The sequence below is a fragment of the Bacillus rossius genome, chromosome 3 (genome assembly GCF_032445375.1).
Source record: "Bacillus rossius redtenbacheri isolate Brsri chromosome 3, Brsri_v3, whole genome shotgun sequence".
Taxonomy (NCBI): domain Eukaryota; kingdom Metazoa; phylum Arthropoda; class Insecta; order Phasmatodea; family Bacillidae; genus Bacillus; species Bacillus rossius.
Window position 1 is genome coordinate 83,181,630 of NC_086332.1, and position 22,455 is coordinate 83,204,084.

The window sequence follows — 22,455 nt, forward strand, 5'->3', positions numbered from 1 at the left end:
ATGAAATTTTTCGTCAAATTCAAGGATGTTTAGAGAATTATTTGCAGGTATTTTCACAAGACAATTTCCACCCAGGCTTCACGCGGGACTCGAACCCGGAAAATCACGCACCGACTATCCTCATAGTTCGGAGAAGATGAGAAAAAACAACTTCACGGTCATCACATCTACAGTTATTCCAATAGGTGTAGTGAGAAAGTGGTTCACTACTTAAGATCTTTCAAGTTCTAGTATATCGGGCCGTTTCCTGTCCGCTCATGTGTTGCACCTTCGCAATTTGATGAATTTCATTGTAATTTTGAGGCCTCAAAATATTTTCTTTGCCCCGACTTCAACGTGGCTACAGTGCATAAATAATTTTTATCCTTGTGCAACTTATCACTACGATGATCGTTCGGGCCTGCAAATAGGAGAGAGGAACCGTCTGATATGTGACATATTAGTTCGGCTTTGGAAAGATACAGGGGTGCCCATTACCACCCGCCCTTAGAATGATGATGTCAAATTTCCCTCCTCCTAAACCAACAGTCGTTAACTTTTCCTACTCCAACCCCCCTCCCTTCCCCCCAGAAAATGAACTTTGAATTTGATAGTGTCTAATCAGGTAGTCCGGCGGTCTTTAAGTGAAAATACTAAGCGAAATATTACACCTTAGAGGCAATTAATGTCAACTCATAATTTTTTGGCATTATTTATATTTTTTCCCCACCACCAAAGGGTTTTTAATACCCCTCAGATGTTCTCAATAGCGCAACGCACGCCCTGTGGGCGGCCATGGATGGACACGGTGCCGTCTCGGTGCCCCTACTGGCCGCAGACAGAATGCCGCCAGCCACCGGACTGACTGCCGTGCGGACATGCCATAGAGTGAGTACTGGCGGAGAGCAGGCGCGGCAGCGCAGTGGCCAGCACCAGCCGTGCCTACATGCCCGAGACACGCTCGCTCGAACAGTCAGCTTCAAGGATACACACACAATATACATAAATAAAAATGTAAACGTACGTTCGTTCAAAATTTTAAATCTCCGAAAGTTCTCCACCAATTGCTTTGGAATTTTTACACACCGTTGCATTCGAAGACGCGCGTGTTTTTATATAACTTTTTCACTCTGTGATAGGCAAAAAGATATATAAAAATAAAGATATGTAAAAACATAGATTTTTAATATTTTCATTTTACTAGAGTGACATATACAGAGATATAAAAATTTATATATAGGTATACAGAGGAAAGAGCTAGAAAGAGATAAAAAATAGAGAGAGGTATATATAGAAATAGAGAGATATACGCAGCGATATAGGTAGATTGGTAATTAGGGAGATAGATAGATACTTTGTTTATTTGTACCTACATCAAACAAATTACAAAAAAAAATTGTGGCATAGCAACGCATGCTGGGCTTTAGGTAGTGGAAAATAAAATGGCAGGGATGAAAATTTCTTCCCATGTAAACGTTAACCATATTTGGTTCGAACTCCTTAAAAACTCGTAATTTAGTTTTCCTCCTCTCATTTCATAGCCCGTGTGTCACTAACATTGAATGTATCTAAATTTCTTATTCTAGAACTTGAAACCAACCATAGCCAGTTTAATAATAAAAGCTTTTTTATTTCCCGGTCAAGTATTATTGGTACTATGCACGTAATTCTAAACTCAACTATATCTATCTTATCTATATGATACATCTACACTTACGTAAGTCAGATTTAAATGGTGAAGTATAGAGACTTTTAGATAATTGGATTTTGAGGAATCACCGATGAAGTCCCTCCTTGATAAGCATGAAATAGAACACAAATAAGAGCTGGAAGAAGATAAAACACATTATGCGGGGTAAGGCTAGCAGGGATAGGCAACGCACCATCCATTTTCGTTCCTCTGATTGGTTACAGTCTATAGCTACCCACTTTGTGCCTTGAATATCGGTGACTGGTACATTGTCCCCGACTGTTACATGTAAATTCCGTCCGGTATCACGTCCATCATCATAGTCGACAACCATTCCTCGCCCATACCTCGCCTCGTACGCGGGACTCGGTGACTGCTGTGGTTTAACTGCCGGGTTACCGAGGCGAGGTGCAATTTCACCGGTCGCCCGGTGACGCGGATTTCATAACCAATCCGCAGTGTCTCTGAATCTTATGTCCAGGGAAGAAGCAAGTTAAATAGTGGTTTATGTGTAGGGGACCGGAAAAATTAGAGGGTTAAATGACCTCCAGGATGGACTACACAGTTCTATGTATACTTGGGCAGATATCACCCATTCATTTGCTGCTGTCTTGTGAGACATCCCGTCGTAGTAGCCTGTGATTGGAGACAGCTTTGGTTCAATCTTTATTATTGGCCCAGAATAATCCAGATTAGCAGAGGAAAATTATTCAAATTTAACTCCATCGCGAAATTAATCCACGAATTTTTACGGTCTCTATTTATGTGACCAATGTTTATAGTTCAATGTGAATGAACATCCGAAAGTGTCTAGCGATGATCTGAAGCCTGAGTATATTTAGCAGAGATGTGTTACGCTTTACATCCTTTTTTTATTTATATAACCCCCAAAATATGTTTTTAATTACTATAAAAATGTTTCATTTGTTCGTTTAATGTGTGATAAAGCAATTATAAAGCCTAAAGAATGCTCTTATCTGAGGCAAACGGCTTAGGTTTTTTATAACGAAGGATTGTGAAGGCGGCTATGAGATGTTCTTTATACTTGTTGTAGGGTGTCAACGACATGCGGACAGCTTTGTGCGGTATTGTTTTGGCTAAAGCATCCTCCAGAGAGGTCCTGCAAGTGTCCGTGAACAAGCTTGCAGTCCGTCGAGAGTCCCAGGGCACCAGCCGCCGCGGGCTCGCTCGGACACGGAGCCGGACTAGGCGTGGCTCCTCGCGGCGGGGGACCGCGACCTCGCGGGCAGTCGTCGGAGACGCGGGATGAGTAATGACTCCCCGGCACAACGGTGTTTTTAATTACTCCCGCGGAGCACAGCTTGATGTCCCTCGCGCCGTGGGCAGCTCGTTCCAGGGGCGTGTTCACCAGCTGGACAATCGCCTCACAGAAACATCCTCCGTAGGACCCTTCAACAGGTAGGGGGGTGGGGGAGGGAAGAGAAGACGGGAGGCTTCAATTAAAATTGTAGATCGGGCCGTGATGAAGTTGTACGGCGCGGACGGTAGTGTCCGCCGGTTGTCGAGTTTGTAGATGGCCCGGGAGAGATCGGTGCTGGACCGCGTCTTGATGGAGTCGTCAGAACAGTCGGTAGGCATCTTCCTCCCAACCCACCGCTTTTGGATTGTCTGTCACCACTCACCCGTGATAACGGTCATTTTTCTTCTTCGCCGCTCGAGCGTTTTGCCTGTTTAGCTTACCTGGCTTCAGGTTTGGATTCAAGTTGCCTTTTTTCCATAGCAAGCCAGCATGTGAAGAGAGAGCAATTTGCGTGTGGATCCTACCTAAGATCTGTGACAGAATCCCATGTGTGGTCTGAGTTGTATTGTCCACCCTAGTATCCTAAGGCTACTACTAGCGCAGTAAATAGGTAAAATGTAACCTCCAGTTTACATGCCGCGCATTTAGACGGTATCAGCATCAAGCCCTCTTGGCCTAAATTATAATTTCTTTCATTGTCTTATCTGCAAGTGAATATGGAACAATTGAAATAAAATTAAATCTTCAGAATAATAATTATTTGAAGTCCTAGTTTGAGTCTGTTTTGCAATAAGTATGTACTTCTGTAGTACAAGTGAAATCCCTCAGACTACCTGGAGTGAGAAGAATGTGAATACCTGAGGCAGGCGGAGTGTTGGCTTCCAACACATTCAGGTTTGTTAGAGCACAAATGGAAATTTCATATTGATGAAACTAACTGTTTGTACAAAATACCCATCATACTGGATGAATCAAGGATAGTTAAGTTTGTAAGGGGACAGTTCCATAAGTTATTGGGAAAATCCCAAATATGTCATCTAGTGCCTGTGTCTAGTCATGTGTATAGCGGTTTATGTGTGCCTGCAGAAATCTTATGCTTTAGATAAATTCCATTTTTTAGTATATTTACTAAAAAAAATACTGGTTATAATGCTAGAAACTATTAAAATCTAAAATATTATATTCACCACATTAACTTACTTGTACGGAGGCCAACCATAGGTTACAATCTACTCTTTCTTTATACTTTTCTTGGTAAATCATATTCATAAAAACATTTTTGTCTTAAGTTATATTATGGCCCATGCATTTTTGAATCCGTGACACGCACAAAGAAGCTGAAGTGAAAAATGTGGGGCCATCCTTCAAGATATTATCTATATAACTTATGTTTATACTCTAAGAGTAAATTCTTCAAACCCCCGATTGGTGCAAAATATTATTAGTAAAGATCTGGAAAAACCGCGGATTCATTTCGCCATAGGCTAGAATCCAAAAAAAAAAATACCGTTTTGCTGCTTCAATAATTAGGCCATAGTTTATCTGAAGGATTATGGGCCAATGAAAAACCTTAGACAAAATAAGAATCTTCACGAGCTCCTAATGGAATAGTGTCATGAGTCAGTAGTCAATGAGTAGACGTGATTTGCCCAAGGGCATAGAGGATCATGGGGTCTATCCTGTATGTCACTGAAACCGAAAATTTTTTCGGTCTCTAATTATTATTAAATATAGTGTTATTAGTCTGCTTTAAATTCAGTGGAATTGAGAGGCTTAATTGCATTACAAATAATCTGAGTGCTTAAAAACACATTCTTTGTGTTTCCTTTCAGTCGGTAAGAGAAGCTATGATTCTTTTGATAATATTTTTATGCTCCAAGCTAGACCCAACTTATCTATTAATAGCCAAACCATTTAAGAATGTCACTGGCTAATACAAAGATCATGTGCCAGGGGATTTTCATCGTTTAAACAATTTACACGTAAACAGGTTATAATTCTCTTCCTTGTTTATTACATGCTTGTAATCATCCAAAGTAGCTAAAGGGAAATTTTCCTGTTGTACAACCTTTAATGTAAAGCAGATGTATATGCAATTCAATTTTACTTTAATACCTAACATATACACGAAATTCTCGTGTCTATTGATACAAGAAGAGATAATGATCTAGAGTGTGATAAGTGGTATATTTGGTAGGCTTCCATATGCTTTGTTTTCATTTGCCATTTTTGTAATTTTTGGTAGGGGAATATATTTTCCGCTCATTAGACTGTAGTGGGGTTGGCCTGCGCTACCTTTTGTTACCTTGTAAATGACGCCGTATGCAAGAGAATCCATTTCGTTATTTGGCCGGACCATCCAGCGTTTGCTTTCGCACTGGATAGCTATTATATGATTGGTGTACACACAACTGGTCTGAAAATCTTTTCGCTTAACATACATGACACTGCTAATTGGCTTTTATCGATGTAATATGCTCATCCCACACTTTACTCAGAAATAAAGGAAGCATATATTTCAACACAGAACGTTCACGGTTCGCTCTAAATTAACAAAGACACATAAATTATATTTCTTCTAGTTTTAGATAATGTACGATATTACAGTTGATTGCAATCTACCTTGGCCAAATATATTCTATCTCAGTCCAGGCTGAGTTTGAGTAAAATTACTAGCGGTTGTGGATAAATTTAGCATCCACGAAAAATTTCCAGACTTTTTTTGAAGCTGACACAAAGTTCTTCAGGACGAGCAGTAAGCTGCAAGAAGTGCAAATAACGACTTTTATTTACAAAGCTGGTATCAGAAACAGTTGTATTGACAGGGTGGACTAGATTTCTGCCATGCATTCTCTGTTAGAAACCAACGACATTTGTTTTTTTCCCTTAAAAAAAATAAACTAAACTACCAGTGATAAAATTATGAAATTACTAAAGTTATGAAGCTGAAGAGGAAGCGGGAACTTAAATGTTCAACGTAACTCCTATATTTTACTACGTTATTGCGATATGTGTTGAATAATGGTTGTGATCATAACCTGGGCGAAAACATATTGTGATAAAGTAATTTTTAATATTTTTTTCTTTATTTTAAAATTCATTAATTAAAGTGAGCATATCTCCTTATTTAAAAAAAATCCCCTTTTCCATGAGCGAAGTGCTCGAGCACTTCCCTGCTTCAAAATCACATTTATACAAAAAAATATCTATGGATTTAAAATTGTGGTTTCTCAGTCTCCTCAATGATGAGATGATAAGAACAGTCCATAAAGTCAAAACACTCTAAAATTGATTTTTCCTGGTTTTCTTTCACGCTGAATGGCACGGAAATGAGGGAATCAGTTGCAGCTGGTTCGCAGGCCGATGTCGAGTGGACACGGCCAGACGGCTGTCCGGCAGGGACGCAAGGGACGCAAGGACGCAGGGACGCAGAGGTACTCACGTAGAAGAAGAGCTCGACGCGGTGGGTGGAGAGCGGCTTGCAGCTGAGCGCGTCGGAGCGGCAGCAGCCCGTGTCGTCGCCGCACTGGTGCAGGATGGTGCAGTGCGGGATGTACGCCTTGGCCGTGTGCGGGTACACGTCCTTCACGTTGATCACCTTGGGCCGCGGCAGCCGGCAGCTGCCCTCTTGGTTCACGCGCAGCGCGTGGGTCACGGCGGCGCGTATCTCCGCCTCTGCGACAACCAGCACACTGGTCAATCACGAAGAACGCTGGTCACAAATCATCCAAGTCAACTCTACAGTAAAAAAAACCCTCTTATTTTGTCCACCTTCGTTTAGAACGAAACATTAACTCGGAAGTCGAAACACGACGTAGTTTCTACAAAGAATCAGTTATTTTAAATTACGTAGAAGTATTCGTTTATTTCAGTTGAATTCTTAGTTGAAAAATCCGTAATTTTACTGTTATTTCTAACAGTGAACCGACAACTCACATCGTGGAATTGTCTGCGTCATGCAACGAGCCTCGGTGTCCTTATTTTTCGGATGTCTGTTCAATGTGTCTCATTTTTTATAGAATGTGTGTCTTTTTTTGTTGAATGTGCGAATTTTTTTTGTCGAATGTATGTCCAGTGGTCTTTTTATGTTGAATGTGTATCAAATGTGCGTTATTTTTGTCAAATGATTGTCCTAAATGATGAATGTGTGTACACGACCTGGCACCCACGTAGTGGAGGACTCATATGTCACTTTATGATGATTAAATGGCAATTTTTTTATTATATATTAATTATAAAGGTATTAATTTACATTTTAGTCATATTTTAATACAAAAATAAAATTATAATAATCTATTTTTTCAAGCCTCATGACAAGTGAGAGCTATTATCTTGAGATCTGCGTGATAGGCACACATTATCGTCGTCACACCACGCACTCCCTTTCAGTTGACTGGCTGTGCCGTGTAACTTTCAGCACCTACACCACTCAGGTACTAACCGGCGCCCGAGAGGCGTATCAGTCGTGATACAGCACCATTCCCAGCAAGCCGGGCATTTTATTCCCTCCTCTCCCTTCGCGTTGGACTTTTACTTGGTTCGCACACGCCTGCCGAAACAAGTCCCAACCGCAGGCCTGGGACTTGTATCATTCGGTAAGTAAGGATCCAAACTTCCTCTCCCCGACCCGGGCAAACCTTTAGGCCCTGATACTACAAGGTAGTGAGTGCCCTGCGCACACTCTTTCGGGAACCATTGGAATTACGTTTTTTTTTACTTTTACCCGCCTCCGCTACTCAGGCATAACTACACGCTGCCCACATCCGTCGAGAGCATTTCGTCGCTGGTAGGCAATTTATAAGCACCGTCAGTGAAACTTCGCCAAGGCAGACTGAATTTTTTGGGAGCAAGATGAAGTCGAATCGTTATGGGATAGTTTCCCACTAATCCTTCACGTAACTTTCCCCAAGTTGTAATGTATTGTAGTGATACTATATTTCATTGTAAATTTTCTCCAAATATCAGAAATTTTGCTGCAAAAATTTCATCATCACGATCATCATGTTCTGACGCAAAATTTCACCTATTAGTACTGGTAAGTGGATGCCAAATCCACATAATTTTTTCACAAGGTTATTGTTAACCCGAACATTATTTTGGTTAAGTAGGTCCAACTACTTGTTCCAACTGTGTACTTCCAGTACAAAATTTTTTAACAAGTTTAACTTCGCCTTATGGGACCGTGTGATTACTTCTGGACAGATTTTATATTATCTGAGACTCTTAATATTACTGTCTGCAGTTAAGTATAAAGCCATCTCAAGAAATTTGTCCCCCATGAAATTCTCTGGCCACAGCTGGTGACAAATAACATCAAGCAGAAAACTGTTGATATAAAATAATTAAAGTATGGCAAGGAAATAAAATACTTTTTATCAATATTATGGAAAATTTAAATAAATTTATCTTAAGTGTAAATGCTGGCCATTTTTTAGTTTAGTAATAGTTATTACATAAAATTATCAAATAATAACATTACAAAGATTACAGATTGGATTGTGAAAATCAATCTTTGTCGCCAGTTTTATCATTTAGAGTAAACGAATTTATAAGGTATAAAGGTTTACATTAAACGAAAACTCTATCAATTTAAGTTTCTACCATAATTAATAATTAAAGTTATTAACTTTGAAATGAAAGTCTTTCTCAGGCAGCATACAGTATACAGAAAATAAATAAAACAGAAATTATATAAATGTATTAAATTTAAATACAGGACATAGCCAAGCCATGTCAGTCACGGCTATTATTATGATGCTGATTTTCATTACTAATAAATTTATTTTATATTTTAAAAGTGTGGAAATGTAAGTAAATGATTTCAATATTTTTTCTTAATAGGGGTAATATTAATGGTATTACGAATTTATAAATTTAATAGATCTACTTAAATTTCTGAATTTGTTTTGTTATATTACAAGATGCAAACTAACACTCATCTCACAAAATAATTTTTCAGTGTAAATTTTATCACATTAATTTAAGCAAAAAAAAATTTTCCCTGGCCAAACAAGCATTTTATTAGTTGTTCAAAATTGACAGTCCAAACGAATGGAACTACTTAGCAAAATATGCGTCCATAAAATAACTTATGACATTTTTTTTGTAAGCGTACCTCATGTAGTTACATTAAACAGCAATAAGACATCAGGAATGTAACTTGTTAAGCGATTAACGACGTGGAAAATGCTGGTGTGGTTGAACAAAGACACTTGCGTCGCCCATTGTCATGTTCCGTTACGTAATGTTCTTGACGAACAATTCCGCCTCCCCGGCATTCCTCGAAGAGGGAAAGTTGAGAGGGAGGAGTCACATAGGTGTGTCTGAGGCGCACCTTACACTATACCTGCATTCTTTAAGGTACTTTGGCTGTGATGAAGGACGTCTGAAAGCATTACATTGCCTACCTTTATCCGAAATGTATGGCGGCAAATTACCCTTTAGATTCTGTTTAGAATTTCAATGGAAGTTTTCCATTACAAAAAGAAAATTTTGTTACAATTCCTTTAAATACACATTCGTTTTTAGCATTCCAAAATTTAAAATATAGAATTTTATTAAAATTATATAATGGTACTAGTTATTTGGTGGAAATATTTTGCAAAAATCTTGAAATAAATTTTGTTAAAATATTTTGCAGCTATATTTTATCAAAAATAAAGGAAACAACAACTTTAAAATTTAGAGATATAAAAAAATATATCTTTTTATATTTTTTAGGTTGTTTAAATGCAATATTATTCTTGTAAATTACAGATAAATCAAAGAAACAACCAAGTTGTTAATGGTTTTTTAACTTAAACAAAGTGTAACGTGGTTATTAAACAGTTAAATTACTTGAATAGGGTGTTAAGGACTTTCCAATAGATATTTTCAATTTCCATTGAACCCAAATGTTGAAATGCATTCGCATGTTTTCCTAATTGGACTGATTGAAATCAATCGATCAGTCAGTCACCCAATCCCGTGAAGAGTCATTGACACCCGGTTTTCAGTGGCGTCACTCGTCGCTCGATCCCGACTGGATCCCGACTTAAACGACGCCACAGGAAGGAAAGGAATTGTCCCCAAGCGCGCGCGCCCATCAGAAACTTGGCGTCGTGTAAGCTGGGCTCGGGCGTCGAGAGCTGGTTCGCCTCTACGCCCTTAACGAAACGACGCGCTGCCGAGCAATTAAGTGTCGCGTCTTTCGGGCAGGATTATCCTCGCCCGCGTGGAGTGGCTTTTGTGTGTAGAACAGGTCGCCGGTGGAGTTAGGGCTTGTTCACGGTGGAACACCAAAGGCACAAAACGTTCACTCTCGCTGTGTCAGGTTGTAAATCTGTTTCTACGTACAAAACCAGTATTAGTGAATATTGGAAAAAAAACAGGAGAAGGTAAAAAAAAACACTGCTATTTTAGGGGGATTAGACCCCGTCATCTTGGCTTTTTTTCTCCATATTTTGGTTATAATTCTAATTTTGAACTATTTATCCCAATTCAGTGTCAGGGCATTCATAATATCTCCCATACCTTCTGTACCTTGTTGCAACTACATATGTATTCACTAACAGTCCAAAGTTTGTATTCTCTGCGAGGAAGTATCTTATTATCTCACGCGGGCGACTGTAACTATCGTGCTAATCTCACCAGTCTACAAGTGTTGACTTCAATAAGTAACAAAAGCTAAGTCATTTGCCATGTCAAAAAGAAATAGTGCAAAAAATTTATTGCAAACGGTATCAAATGATTTGAAAATGCAAGATGGAGAAGCCTAATGCCCCATAATGATACGGTGTTTTTAGACAATCTCCATTACCCTGTGGTACGTAATCAAGAATAAACTTATGATTTTTTTTTCCAAACCAAACATAACATTTTAACTGGACTTAATGTTGTATGGCCCAACTTTGGACTTACACTCATAACTTTTGATAAATATTACATAAAATGTTGAATGAGCCTCAATGATATCGTTCCATAGAAAACGAACTTTTGAGGTGCCCGCATTGTCAGAGGTGTATTTGTGTTAGTGAGGTGGGATGATAAGTTTGACGCGTGCTTCTAGCGCGCAATCGCCTCTGAACTGGCGCGCAGTCTTCTCGTCGTGCATAGAGCGACTATAAGATTTGAGTGGTAACCATTACAATATGTAACGTGGCGAGATGAAGAAAAAGTTGTATTGCAAGTCCCTTGAGTGCTTTTAACAATCTGTACAGTTTGTTTCATGTCTAAAAATACTTATGAATACATTCATCTTAGCTATTTTCAATATTCGTACGTAAACATACACCGCTATGGTATCTTCAGCAGTTTTAGGATCACGTGTTTCACGTTTGATCAGGTAGGCGAGGGCCTGAAGTCATTACGTGCAATAAAACAAAAACCGCACTAATGGTATTAAGGATCTTTTTTCGTGAGGCGTTGAGCAACGATGCCACGAGATCGTTCATCGAGGGAATGCTTGGGCCGGAAGGGTTCGGGGGGTTCCACGTGAAAACCCACTGACTCACGGGGAAGTTTGAAACGGTTCTCACTCACGGAAAATTCGGGTTTGAGCCTGTTCGAAATCTAAATGTAATTACGTTGGTAGAGGGAACTGATCCAAGCACACGTTTTGACGTGTTGGCGGTACGTCGATGAATGGCAAAATTTTACTCAACTAAGTGTGGGCAGAGCGACAAGCCAACAGGAATCCACTTAATTATCAGATGAAGTTTACTTTATAAGTTTTGTATAAACGCGATGGTGAAGCCATAAAAAATGTACATAAATATCGTTAAGATTCACTGCGGGTTCTTAAAGGATAGTCCAATTAAAGATTTTTATCACACACAGTTTTATTTATTGCCACTATTTACATTACTAGCTAATAATATAAAAAAATGCCAATTAATCAATTGTACTTAAAAATAATGTTGCTTCCTCCAGTTACTCGTTTCTCACAATCCACATGCCTCGCTGGGCCGCACCTCTGGCTCAACTCTCGCCGCAGCACCCCTCGTGGTCCTCCGTCGCAGGACTCCGTCGCCGCACTCCACCGCTGCCGTCGCACTTCCCCTTCACCGAGATCCCACTCGACGCCTCGCTTGGAACTTCACTCGGAACTCCGCCGCGCCTGCGACACTATCGCCCGGAACTGAACTATTCGCCCTGGAACCTTTGTCCAGGGACTTCGCCACTTTATCGCCCGGGAACTCTGCCGCTGGAAAACTTCCGACTTCACTCTGAACTCGCTCACTCACTCACTGCCCTGGAACCTTCGTCCAAGGACTTCGCCACTCTGCCACACCTGCGGCACTATCGCCCCGGAAACTCCGCCGCCGGAGAACTCCCGACTGAACTCTTACTGCTCACTGACTCCAGGCCGGCGTCCCGGGCATGTATAAATAGGCCCAGACACCTTCCAGAACTCCCGGGTACGGCTGGGGCCAGTCGCGTCATTCCGCGCCATCAAGACGGCAGAAATCTCTCGAAACACGTGTCGGCGGCTCGCGTAACTCCTCAGCTGTCCGGTGTCAGTTACGTGTCAAAGGTAGGGCGCCGCGCGGGGAGTGTTGGGAAGGAGGGGGGGAAAGCGACAATCCTTGTTATCTTCCAGGCGCGCGCGGAGCATCTCATGTTGCGGCAGCCGCCAGCCAGCGCTGCACCTGCACGTCTCCCGGCCTTGCTCACGTTCATAACATTATTTAACGGATATGTGCCAAGACTTGTATATGTAATGACGAAACACAGTTATTTTCCTTAATTTTGGGCGTTATTTGTTAAACAAAAAAAAAAGGGCAGTCATGTGGACTGTCGGCAGAAGTGAAAACTTAAAACTTTGGTTTTAAATGTGTAACATGACATCATTTCAACGTCAAATGAACGTAAGAAAATTATTTTGGTATTATATTAGTATGATGTCAGCATGATATATGTTATCCTTACATCATTTTTTTTAGTCAAACAAATGTCAGTGGTGTGTCAAAATTACGTAAAAATTCATTACCTAGCTATGACTTACCAGTGATGTCAGACCTAGGTCATGTGTTCACTGGGCAATGCACAGTATACACAAATTAAACTTTCAACGTGGTCAATTTAACTTCACTTACTGACGCGAACTCACAAGATTTTACCCATACAAAAATATTCCAACACGCACATGATACAGTCGAGTATATACAATATATAAGTGCATATTTCCTTATACGTGTACACGGGCCGCTGCGCGTCGCCAGTCTAGCGCAACATGTCATTAGCATGTTGGTGACGCAAACCCATAAGTTTTGCCCCTACCAATAATCGCTCAACGCGACTAAAGAAGTTTTCACTTCAAAAACTCTCGTACTTTCAGTAGAATCTCTATTTTTGGCCAGTAAAAAGTAATTTTTAACCGTGAAAATGTTTAACCAAACTAGAAGTTTAATCCTGTAGCCAACCTGGTGACGAAAAAAAACCCAAATTTCTTACACTTGTCTATCTCCTCTACCGAGCGTTCCATTCCAGAGAGTCGCATTTTTCGTTACGCTATGATTCATCGCACTGACTTATCCTACAGTCTGTAAAGAAGTTTATTAAAATATTCTTTAATTTTTTTTATAAAAGAGACCAAATTGAAGTGCCATAGTTAGTTACATCAAACATGCGGTTTACACGCAAGGACTTCGAAGGTTGGCAATGGAAGAGAAGGGAGGGAAGGGGTAGAACCTCCTTGCTTGCGGTTTGCTTTCAAACGGCAAGCAAGGAGGTTTTCCCCTCCCTTTTTGTTGGTGTATTAATATATTCCTTTAGGATTGATAAGATTTTTGTTGGAAGGGCATCATATTGGAACAAAAGTTAAAAGTGTATTGTTAATATAATTCATAGGAAACCTTAAAAGTAGAGACTGGAAAAATGCGCGGGTTAAATTACCTACAATATATAATCCACGATCCAATGCAAACTCGGACAAACGTCACTTGTTCATTGACTGCTGACTTGTGAGGCGTCGCAACTGGGTAACTGGTGATAAGATACTTTTTTTGATTGAGGGTCTCTAATTGACCAACAGACCTTCAGATAAATAGCGAACCAATAGCAGAAGCAGTACAAAGGTATAATTATTTGAATGTTAGCATATCAAGAAAAGAATGCTTGAATTTTTCCGGTCTCAACTTATAAGTTATGCGACACGCGCAGATCAAATACACAGTTATAGCCAAACCAACATGTAGTCGTTAGATTTTTTTCAGTTTTAAAATTACCAATAAGCATTGAGGATGGGCCCCGACAAGTACAGTATGTATGTCATAGAAGAATGTCCCAGTTGAAAAATTGTAATAGCGTTGCAGTGTGTTGGTTCAAGGTCACAATTAAAGAGTAACTCAGTTTAAGTTAAGCGCATGTGCGAGTACTGCTTTGTGGTTTTTATCGCCTGCAGCACCCCTATGCAAAATGGCGACTCCTGAGCGTTACCAGTAGAGGGTGAACCCGTAATCTTTATTTGGCAACAGGTCTGGAGCCCCTCCCCATTGTAATCTCTTTGTACGAGGGTGGTTGAACGTCGAAGTCCCTGACAGCTTGGTCGTTATGGTCGAGACGACAGAGCTCTTTTCAGCTGGCTTCCCCATTCACCTGACATAACGCCATATGAATTTTTTATTTTGGGGCTTTATAAAATATTGCGCCTACGATCCGCCGCGACCTAATGATTTGCCAGATTCAAGACATAGAATTGAAGAGGCTATACTTTCCATTACTCCGGATAGTTAACCAAAGTGTGAGAAGAATTTGGACTTCAGATGGGATGTGTGCCGTATAGATAAAGGTGTACATACTGAGCATTTTAAAGAAAAATATCTAGGTTAGTTTACCTTCAATTTGATGTATGATTTGTTGTAAAGTGTCTTAATTAAACTGGGACATTCTTTTATGGATAACCTTTCCTTGGTGACTACGTCCGTCGGGTGAAGTTCTTTCCAACACCTGAGACTGTGCTTGAAGAATAAGACCTATGAGTTGTTAGGGTTTTACCATCCTCCGGGATGCCAGTTCCTCTGTAACCGCGCGCGAACCGGCGTGAACCCACCTTGAGGGGTCGGCGGGTTCGACTAGCGGGGCGCACTTTGCATGTGGTTTGGGAGCGCACCGCGCGTCTCCCGTGTCCGGGCCTTATTGGGCGCCCCGTGGCGCGGCAAGGGGCGTCCATAAACTACGAGTGGCTATTAGGGGGGTTCGAGCCAAATCTCACCCGATCTCACGTGGGGGTGGGGGGAAGCGGTCTCGGCAAATATCACGTTTTCCCTACGCAAGAAACAGTGTAAAATTGCTAGAAAACTGGATTAAATTATGTAAAACATGATCCTCCACTAAAATATGGCTGAATCCTACACAATAATATTTATTGTGGTTATGAGAATGCCACAAAGTCTCGCTTCAAACCACACAAGAGTCCCCATCAACTGAATTAGAATGAATGTTCTTTTACGAATTTTAGTAGTTCCGATTTAAGTATTCTATGTTATAATTTCTCACTGTTATTCTAGACTATATTCTGTCTTAAATACTAGTCTGAAATAAAATTTTAAGAAAAAAAAATTTTTTAATAATAAATCCAACGCAATCAAGCACAGATTAACGTATTTACACTAAAAATACACATTTCGAAAAATTTCACGTGGGATTAGTGGGAGAGGGGGTCGAGCCGAAACTCACGACATCTCACTGAGGGGGTGGGGGGTGGAGAGGTGGAAAAAATAGCCAAAATCGCCTCACGTAATTAATGGACACCCCCTATTCGTGTCCGCCTGGCCACCGCCGCAGCAGTTCCACAAGCGTCGCTCCCCACCCGCCTGGAGACAGAGGCCCGCTTGTAGCCAAGGATAGGTCAAGTTCAAGCCAAAAAAACCTGAAGGTTTATTAAATGGAGAAATCCTCAGTCCTCCGTAGCTATTTAGCTTCGTTGCTGGATACTTGTGGGTGGTGCTGAGAATTCCCACCCATTGTGAGACTTCCATGTGCGGTATTCTGTGTTATTTTTAACACTCCTTTATTTGGTGACTACGTCGAGAGAAGTTCTTTCCAACACCTGAGACTGTGCCAGAAGAATAAGACCAATGAGCTCCTGAAATATAAAAGTATTTTACGTAAAATATAAATTTTTGTACCGAACAAAAGAGCAACAGGATTTTTAACAGTCTTACATGACACGCAGTTATTGTCTCCACTTATTGTAAGAGATGACACTCAAACATTTCGCGGCGTATTTTACCAACATGATGCGCTAAAACATATCTGCCTTTCTACGGCTTCTGCGATCGAACAGTCACGATCGGACGCGTGCTAGGATACGTCTAGCTAATTGTTATCACTTAACCATCGACCATGCAAATGACATGTTAAAGGTCCAGCCGATTTACAATGTACAGTGTTAGCAGAGACCCAGAAGTTTCCCGGGTTTGGTAACGTGCAGGCTAGACTTGATGTTCCTGTATTTTCTCGAGTCTTAATCACTCGTTCAGAGGCTGCCATTCTTAAGAGAAGACATTTTTGGTTCGAATGACCTATATGTGTTTCGACCATTTGGTTGCTGGTGGTTTGGTATTGTTATGGATGGGGCCATTTATTTTTCGCGAGAAGATTTCGAGAATACCTACGTGTTGAAACACTGAAGCATCATTTGTTTTCGTGACTAGATAAGTTTCTTTCAGGCACGTGTCTACTGTCGACACATAAATAACAGCAACTCTGTTAGGAAGCAAACGCGTCCTGAATGGCCCGGCAAAATAGGGCAATGGTTTCTCTTTAAGACGGCCGCCAATCACATGGAAGAAACCGCTGGCGTGGGCATAACTTGTTACAGTTAGTGAACGTTTAGCTTTATACGCGAAAAATTTTTGCTCCTAGTTATGGACTGCCTTGAAGCATGTCAAAACTACTGTGACCCGATTGAAGACGTCGCATGAACATAACCTATAGCTGTTTGGAGTTTAACTTGTAAGAAAATTAACCGAAATTTATAGGTCTGTGGGAGTTGGTAAAAATTTTGATTTAGCCTGGCGGTTGGATATACCGTGAACTAGTAAGGTTTTTACTAATAAATTAATGGAAATGGGTAAATATTGCATTTTTTCGACAGGATGTTCATTGGCGACGGGAACACAGAAAAAATACAGTGCAGGTAAATCGCATAAATAATCAGCTAATCACAATATTTACGGAATCATCGTACCAGTATTTTTCTGGAAGAAATTCGAGAAACCACAAGACACCGAAACTGAATGGCTGGACTAGGATTTAGAACCCGGATACTCTAGAATTAGTCTGCTTTTTTACCACAGCACCTACGACTAAGAATATTTTGGTACCAGGTGAACAGCCTAATGTAAACAGGTGGAGTACGACATTTCACTGACTGATTCTATTGTTTTATATATTTAAAAAAAAAAATGCTTGCGTAAAGTCCACGCGCAAAAAAAGTGAAACTTATTGCTTATTATATTATTAGGTACAGGAAACATAACTCTCTTTGGCTGAGGTCACAGAACAAAAAAATTTATGCAAGGATGTGAGTGCTTAATTATGCTATAGCGCAACTATGCTCGTTTGAAAGTAAACAAGTATACAAAAGTGCAAGTGTACAAGTATGCAAGTTTGTAAGTATGTGAATGTACAAGTATGCAAGTGCGCAAGTATGAAAGTGTGCAAGTATGCTAGCGTTAAAGTATACAAATGTGCAAGTTAAAGTATGCAAGTGTTCAAGTATGCAAGTATGCAAGTGTGCAAGTACGCTGCATAATTTCTACCTCTCCCCTGCCGTCTCCTCCTCAACCGGATCCCCACCACCTACTTAAATATTCCTCCCATGCGATCGGACTTTTCGTAACACTCGAAAATTGTAGCTCCCTTATCAAATAATTTTTACTTAATAAAAACCGAGGAAGACCAGTTAGGGTCCGTGCCGTAGATTTTTCTTGTAGAAGTCGGAATATAATTTTTTTTCATTTCATTTTCGACCCTGCTGTAGTTCTCGCATACGCTTGGTAATGGACATAATAGACTTTTAGATTCCATTCAGCGTGAGCTTTCCTCTGACATGCGTTTATGGAAAATCCCGAGCATATTTACGAGTCATAAGAGACGACATAATTAATTATTTTGTAATTTTCAATTCAATACTAATTTTCATTTATGTTCCGGAGAATATTTTCATTGTCACACTTCGGGTCCTAGCAGTGATCCTCAAGCTGTTCACAACACCCGACTCAGTTTCCTCTCTGAATGCGTGTCCACGCTACAACAATTTATAACTTCACACAAAGCACTTCGTAACAATCACGTGCATGTGCCTACAACGGTACGATGACGTTGCAGGCAACGATAATACTGCACGATAAACACGCACAGACATGATCTGTCCGTCGTGGCTGTTCGAAAGATAATGTGAATGTTGTAAGAAATTTTGTTAGCTAACCAGGAAGTATCTGCATAAAGGATCATGCTGAAAGTTGTTGAAATATATTTTTAAAAAAATTCGCTAGAAAGAATATTAAATATTCATCATTTAGTGAGTATTGCATAACAAAAATGTTAGCAACACATCAGCAAGAAATTAGCGTTTAATTTCATAATAAATATAATTTCTTACCAATAATTATAGAGAAAACGTATTCATTCGTAAAACTGACCGAGGTAACTTTCTTCCGATCAAATTATTTTTTTTGTGTTGATAGCAGCTCGATGATGCTTAGGGACGAGACACAATTTTCAGATTATTTTTGCTTTTTAATACTTTATAGTAATGACCTACAGTTTATCTGAAGGGCTCTGAGCCAGTGAGTGACCCTCGCTCAAAGAAGTATCAGATCTTGGGCAACTCGGTCAGGGGATCGATCCCACGCCAAACACATGAGCACTGGGTCGGAATCCGAGTCGTCCGGAGACCCCTGCAGGTAATCGTGTTCGTGGTGTCGCCTTAAGAAGACGTGTGACCCGAAACCCTGCTAAACAAACACAAAAAGACATCGTGAATTTTTCCAGTCCCTGATCTGACTCCTTCACAAACAACCCTAATCAGGAGCATATTAAAGATTCATTGAAAGAGGTGACACGCAACTTTGTAGTACACATTTACTTCTCAGAATTTATTAGTGTGATATTTATAAAATTACTTGCCTAGTTATAATTAAAAAGAGGAATTTAAGGAAAATTAAAAATGTCGCAAATTATAATCATTGTATATCTAAATTGTTGATAGCTAAAAATAACCAACATTACTGATATTGTTACGATTTACCGCGGGGGTTCGTAAAGGATAGCCCAATTAAAGATTTTTATCACTACACACAGTTTTATTTATTACTACTACTTGCCACTTACAAATAATCTTCTAAATTGGCAGATAATTAATTACACGTAAAGAAATGTCAATTCCCCAGTCACTCGTTTCACACACCTCGCTGGGCCGCACTTCCGGCGCAACTCTCGCCGCAGCACCCCTCGTGGGTCTCCGCCGCGGGACTCCGTCGCCGCACTCCGCCGCCGCCGTCACACCCTTCGCCGAGATCCCACTCGACGACTCGCTCGCCACTTCACTCGGGACTCCGCCGCGCCCGCGACTCTATCGCCCGGAAACTCCCGACTCCACTGAACTCACTCACTCCCTGCCCTGGAACCTTCGTCCAAGGACTTCGCCACTCTGCCGCACCTGCGGCACTATCGCCCGGAAACTCCGCCGCGGGAGAACTCCCCACTCAGACTCTCTCTCTCACTGACTCGAAGGTCGGCCCAACCTCCTTAAATAGCCCTTGGGTTCCCATCCAGAACAATCGGGCATGTCTCCGAGATATCGCGCGACCTTCGCCGTCGAAATGCCCAGAAACGCATCGTGAGTCCTCGAAGGACGCGGTGGCTGCTCTAAGAACGCCGATAAAGGCGTCTGAGTCATTTTATTCCGCAGTGCGGCCTCGTTTAAGTAACCCGATCTGAGGCAGGTGCGCGCTGCGACGGTCAGGATGTAGCGAGATAGTATGACACGAGATACCAGGGAGAGGATGCGGGTGGAAGGGGCGCAGACAGGCCGAACGAGTGCGGCGATGCCATGCACTGCAGCCAAGCGCGATCGTAACAATATGATAGAATTGTAAAGATAAATTTTTCCTGTCGCTAGTTTTAGTCTTATGTGGATTTAGATGAAATTTATGATATTTTAGAAGGGATATCCACCTGCATGCAGCACAGGCACAAATCTGAAGGATTCGCAAGGGGCGACCAGCGGATATTTCCTTGGTTGTGAAGGGGTTTGGGGGGGGGGAAGCGAGAGTGGGATTAACCGACACGTCATCTCTGGATGCGGTGCTCGTACGTATGTTGTATACTGCCCGTATTTCGGCGTCCGTGCATGCAATAAGCAGAAAACTTATAAGTACATATACGGAAAGTTTTCAATAAGACATAGTTTAGACATAAAAACCCATTTCACAGTCACGTTTTTGCAAGCGCATAGGCAGGCCTTCCCCGGTGAAGGGCTTCTTAACTCAAATGGCCGGGGGGGGGGGGGGGGCAGTCAGTCCCCCGTTTCTCTCGCGAAACACCATCCCCTCCTCCCCCCGGACTGGCGCAGGCAGCCTGCTTGAGGCACTAACCGCCTCTCAAGGCGGTCGCCTTCATGACTCGGGCGAGCGCCGTATATGGCCCGGCGGCGTCGAGTGCAGGTGCTCGCGCGCATGCGCAGACGGCACTTCGCCTCCTCGGGCCGTCGCCTCTCGCAGGTGACGCGCGCAGACACAGACAGTCCTGCAATACCTGTACTCATATGAAGAAAAAAATAAAGTGTGAGTCTAGTCCACACGCGACCAAAATGAAAATTCTTGCTTATTAGTTATAGATAGACATAGATTATTAGTATTTTTTTTATTGAACGTGAGAAAATAATTGAGAATTCTAGGGATGCGCGTACAAATAAAACGAAAGAGAAAAAAAACTGAGGTGTAGACACACACAAGCAGCGATACGAGGATTCCGTAGCATCACTGCCGCGTCATTTCTACCTCTCCCCTGCGGCTTTCCCCTTCGACCGCTAGTGCATGCGTTTGAGTGGCGTCGCCGCTGGGGCACTCTCCTCCTCTACCGGTTCCCCCACCACGTACCTAACTATTCCCCTCTTGCGATCGGAACTCTCGCAATCACTTCGCACTATTTTATTTTTTATGTGTAACATCTTAGCTCTTGGTAAACAGCATTTTGTGGGAGTAATTTCGTGAATGCGATAGAGGTCAAGAAACGTAATTGTGTAACATCCACGGTGCTGCCATCTGTGGGGGATGGCGTGAACCTAAATTCACAAAAACAAATGGAAACTATATAGTTGTAGTTGTTTATTGAATTTTAACAATATGGGAAGTATTTTAATAAAACTCCTTTCGCTTTTATCGGACCCATTTTATTATATGCTTTAATATTTTGATCTATCAATCAAATTTTTTAATAGTCTACGTAGCTGCTCCGGCAGATAGATCTAGCGGCGGATGCGGAAACTGCGAGAGATGCTTGTCCAGGAATTTAGTTGAAACCCCAATTTGCGTATTTTTGTTACGCTCGGCAATATTTTAAAGAATCCTAAGTTAAATTCCATTTCCGAGTTTCGTATTGTATGTGTATTTGCTACATGAGAACATATGAATTTGCTCGTTACAGAGATTATAAGTTACACATCTCCTGCTAAGTACTGATATACTTGCTCAAAAAATATATATATATAATTTTAATCCTAGAAACGAGAAATTTGATCACCCTGCCTTTTTCCCTCAGTGACGTATTTTACTAGAGCGGTAGTTCACTTCAGTAACTGTCCATACCTATTTGTAATATGCAGCGTTTAAACATAAAAAGATTTGATTTATTTTATTGAGTTAATTAACATCCACATTGTTGTGACGTTAGGCTAATATGGGGAAGGAGGAGGATTTTACAACCTAAAGAAGCTTATATTAATATTTTAATTATATTTAATAATATTTAATCTTCCAGCCACTCCACTAATGTGGAGGTTGGCTCATGTATGCAGTTGCAGACATTGCTAACGTCCAATATTTTGGCAGGAGCAAATACTTAACAGCCTAGGTCTTGGCCCGTGCGGTCACACTGCAGATTAGTAACAACATTATGCAGAGGAATATCATTTTTGATACGGTATACACTTATCATAAAATGTGTTAAAACTTTTATAATTTTAATTCAAATTTGCTTGAAGCCAGAATATAATCTAAACCATTATTAATGTTTTTCCTAACAGCACTTATAAAGCGCAGCGAAAGATTCTTCCCAATAAAATCAGACAAAAACATTTTTCACAAAAATTTCTCCAAATTATTTTTAAAGCATTTATGTTCCATAAATTTAATTTAAAAGTTATTAAAATAAATATCACAAACTACTTACCAATAATCAAATGTTATTCGAATATTTTTTTTAACGAAGATCTTTTAACTAGAAAAAAAGGCTGGTAATATAATTTAACTTCAATGATAAACTAATAGTGACCTCACTTTTTAAAATATAATTATTTAAATTATAAACTGCCATT

The 22,455-nt window shown here is 40.7% G+C and overlaps 1 protein-coding gene across 2 annotated transcripts in view; it reads right to left on the reverse strand.

The window, feature by feature from the left end:
* LOC134530976 (vascular endothelial growth factor C-like) overlaps positions 1–22,455 on the reverse strand; it is a 674,879-nt gene that overhangs the window by 201,750 nt on the left and 450,674 nt on the right. For both annotated transcript variants that reach the window (XM_063366365.1, XM_063366366.1), the window contains exon 3: positions 6,373–6,605. In XM_063366365.1, coding sequence (XP_063222435.1) covers positions 6,373–6,605 — 233 coding nt within the window. The remainder of the gene's footprint in view (positions 1–6,372; positions 6,606–22,455) is intronic.